Source organism: Opisthorchis viverrini (assembly GCF_000715545.1).
Source record: "Opisthorchis viverrini unplaced genomic scaffold opera_v5_224, whole genome shotgun sequence".
Classification (NCBI taxonomy): Eukaryota; Metazoa; Platyhelminthes; class Trematoda; order Opisthorchiida; family Opisthorchiidae; genus Opisthorchis; species Opisthorchis viverrini.
In genome coordinates, this window is record NW_008751878.1 from 269,300 (window position 1) to 273,037 (window position 3,738).

Here is a 3,738-nt window from a genome sequence, read left to right on the forward strand (position 1 = left end):
TGGATCTTGTACACGATGTTGATCCTCAACATTGTGTCTAATCGTCCCTTTGAGTTTGATAGTGTTCTCCGTAGGGTGTTTGCAGGATTGTGGGACACTGCTGTGTTGTACTGTCGTAGAAAGCGTGTTGTCATTTCCGAAATATTCCTGATTTATGGAAGTGTGATCCGTTTGTCTTCTCCTTGTGATGTAGGGTTGGTCAAATTGGGTTTTCCCAGAGTCCGCCTAATGAGTATTCGTTTCTTTGAAAAGCTCTGTACAAGCGCTTCTCTTCTCTGCCTTTTGACTCCGTGTTTTGCCGTGCCTGAAATGCAGCTATACTGACAGGTCTCTCTTGGTTCATGAGATACAACTTACCTGAACGTTCTGATCGAAACAGGTGAGTATGCCGTGTCCAGTGTCTAGTGGTATTTTGACCTTACACTTACAGATTATGTGACTCATATAACCCCGGGATTCCTACGAAAGTTCACTGTAGTACTCAAGACAATATGTTCTTGTAAGACCATACTTTGGTGAGCTTTGAGAGGAGAAAGCCCACTAAAAGTTCATTCCCACCTGACTGTAGGCACATGAAGGCATTCTTTGGAATGTTTTTCTTATCAGGTTCGAGCCTTACAACACACTGGGAAAGCGGCAACTTGGGAGCTCACATACCATAGCAAAAAATACCGGTTATCCAAAAACATTCGATAAGCAAACTGAGTTGGAATGTTAGTTGGATACTGTTTGACAACACTGCATCCGAGGCCACCTGTCGTAAACATCCGTTCTATACCTTGGTTTGCTGCAAACTGGACAACAGCTAGGTTGTCTGTAGACAGATGCTGTTCTACTAACATCGAATCCGAAGATTTTGTTATATGCTTAGACAGGGCTGATACGTGGCCCATATTCATATCCTTTCCTTCATATTTTGGAGCTTCACAAGATGCCTGGTGGAGATCCTTGTGATATCATTTACGTCAGCATAGCTAATGCAGGTCAAGTTGACTGATGCAATTTCAGGCACGTCACAGTTTGTTCACGTGACTGCGGATCGCACCACTCTGAGCTCATGCCGGCAGCCATCGATTCAAGTGACCCGGTTATTGGACATTCGCGTTTCCTGTTGTTTTCAGTGTAGTGATGAAGTACCGGTGATAACTACTTTTAAGGGGGTTTTAGATCAACGTATTAGTCTGGATTTGGATAGAATAAAACAAATCTCGTGTCACGATGTAGTTGTATATGATACCGTTGGACAGCAGAAAAGTGGATGAATCATGTCTCGCTATCAAGACTATCCCCCCACCTCCGAACAGGAACAGGCAAAGCCAAGGAAACAAGATTCAGCATTTTATGCTTACATTATGCCACGGGCTCCAAGCCTCTTTTGAGTTAGCACGATCTACATGGTCGCTCATTTGTTTCTCGCCCCTTCGACCCACGACCCTATTCATTTGCTATTTAGTAGGGCTATCCACTGCTTTAGTTAGTGGCAATAAACACGGGTACGAGACTTTGTTAAGTTTTTTTTATTGTACTCATGTGTAAGTCTTCAGCTCACGTGATATCTAGCTCTTTTTTCTAATGCGTCGTTTAGCGTCACATTCGGGCATTCATACATGGTAGCGTTGTGCGCACGAACTGTGTTGACGCCTGTGGAAAACAAGCGAACGACATCATTGGAATGGAAAAGTATGCAAATGTACTTGTCAGTAGTATGACCTTATCACGCTTATCTTGTTCAATAAATGACATTCGTCATGATATCCTATACAGTATTAAACTAAACTGAGAGTGAACGTGTAGGATGGACCAATTGGTTAGAGCGCTAATTTGCTGACCGGAAGGTCCGTGGTTCCAAACCGACCTCTGCCTCTCGACTTCCCCTGTCTAGGCTTGGGCAACCTGGCAGTATCCCAGCCCTCGTGCTTCCTTCGGGTGGCATGGCAGCTAGGCACCGGAAGGGTGCTACAGCTGAACGCTTCCATGGGATGGCTAGCACAAATCAACTTTAAGATTTCATTAGTCTACAACTCCAGGCACTGAAGAATCCCGAAACGGAAATGGTCGAATAAAGAACGCTTGCCAAGAGTTTACCATTCTCTTAATGGCTGTACCAAGGAAACACAGGTTTTTCTTCCTGAAGGAACACTACTCTTAAGGTTGTTGAAAACACTTCCAAAGCCCTTGATCGGTTTCGCTTTTTCGTTAGTGAGAGAACAGATGAACAACTGGATTGAATCAATATGTTTCAACTTTGGATTCCCTGAACGACCAGCCCAAGAGTGTTAACATTTAGGAAAATTGAAAAAAAGTCGAAGTCTACTTCGAAGTAACCATTTGCACCCTTGTGTCGGCACAACAACTCGAAAAATACTACTTATGAATTCTTCTGGATCCGCCAGTTCTGTCGGGCATAACTGAGCGATGTTCAAATTCACATTCAATGCCTATCAGATGCAGGCAATTATCCCCGTTCCTTGCATATTGGGTCGGATTTTGTAGCCGAAGTTTAATGGTTGTGGGCGATAGATTGAACTGTTCAACCGTTCCGCTTTGACCAAAGTGTTGCGTTAACCGAAAGGTTTGGCCATTTTTGCGCAATATAGGGACTCGGGGAGCACTGTTTGCTTGTTGTTTTTTTGTCGCCGAACTTGATAGTTGGATTGTTGACATTTCCTCACTGATACGGTCAGCGCGACCGACGATCGATGCACTATAAGAATGAAACAACCTCACAGTGGTTCGAGGTCTTCCATCATACAAGGTGAGCCTGCTGGCACTGAATTTTTGTCAAAATATAGTACCTGAAATGGCCAGTCTCCATTGGCTGGTCTTCTTCGAATGACTTGCATGGATTGGTGAACTCTACCACGGTAGGCACAACTAGACAGGCCCAAAAATTTCCCATTTCTGCGCACAAGAGCCAAAAAGACTTGGGCGTAAAAAAAACAGGGTGCTTGACTGAAGCCCACAATCGCCAAAGAATTTGAGTCGCCAGATGATGTAGACCGTTAATGCTCTACTAGGACCCGTAAATTAATTATACGAACGAGAAAACGAGGAGCACTAACAATGTCTGCGTGTTGAGTAAAATTATTACAACAGGTATAAATGCGAACAAGGGACTTATCGTATTGCAGGTGCAGGTTGATAAATCCTGTTGCAAGTCCGGATGCAGGATACGTGTATTCTTCGCTGTTGTGGCAGCCACACGTATTCCTGAGTATCCGTGACTGAAGCGCCGCAAGTCCCAAGCGGCTCTGCTCAGAGTTGGGTGACGTGCGAAGCTCCGTTGAGTTGTGTCGTGTTGCTGTGCTGTTATCCTATTTGTAGGAGCGTTTGTGTGTGTGGGTATCAGCACGTGACTTATGGCTCCCGCATNGAGTGTAAGAAAAAAAAGACAGATCTCGTAATCTAGCGAGAGTCGGTGACCTCTACAATCATGTATGTGGCGAAACGGTGGCTACAAGACTCACGTCTTTGTACTGGTTATTCAAATGTAGCGGCAGTATTGAACCTATGATCGTGGCACCTCCTCAAATCTCAGGTGTCCCTGCGACAACCAGGTATCGCCAACTGGTATCAAGAATACTTAGGAGCGTGTTTAGCTTGTGTAGTTGTACTACTTGTTCGAAGAACTGGAATGTTAATAAAACAGCTTAGCGGCTTCAAATGATGGAGAATAATAGAAAGACCTAACTTGTGCTTCGCTCCGTAACCATGGTTTATTTTCAGAAGTGGCCGTAC

General features: G+C 44.4%; 1 protein-coding gene across 1 annotated transcript; it reads right to left on the reverse strand.

The window, feature by feature from the left end:
• Positions 1 to 152: 152 nt before the first annotated feature.
• On the reverse strand, positions 153 to 1,743 carry T265_08489 (hypothetical protein; the record flags this gene model as incomplete). Its single annotated transcript, XM_009174303.1, has 2 exons — positions 153 to 304; positions 1,695 to 1,743. 2 exons carry the CDS (start codon positions 1,741 to 1,743, stop codon positions 153 to 155), a joined length of 201 nt encoding a protein of 66 aa, XP_009172567.1.
• Positions 1,744 to 3,738: the final 1,995 nt, after the last annotated feature.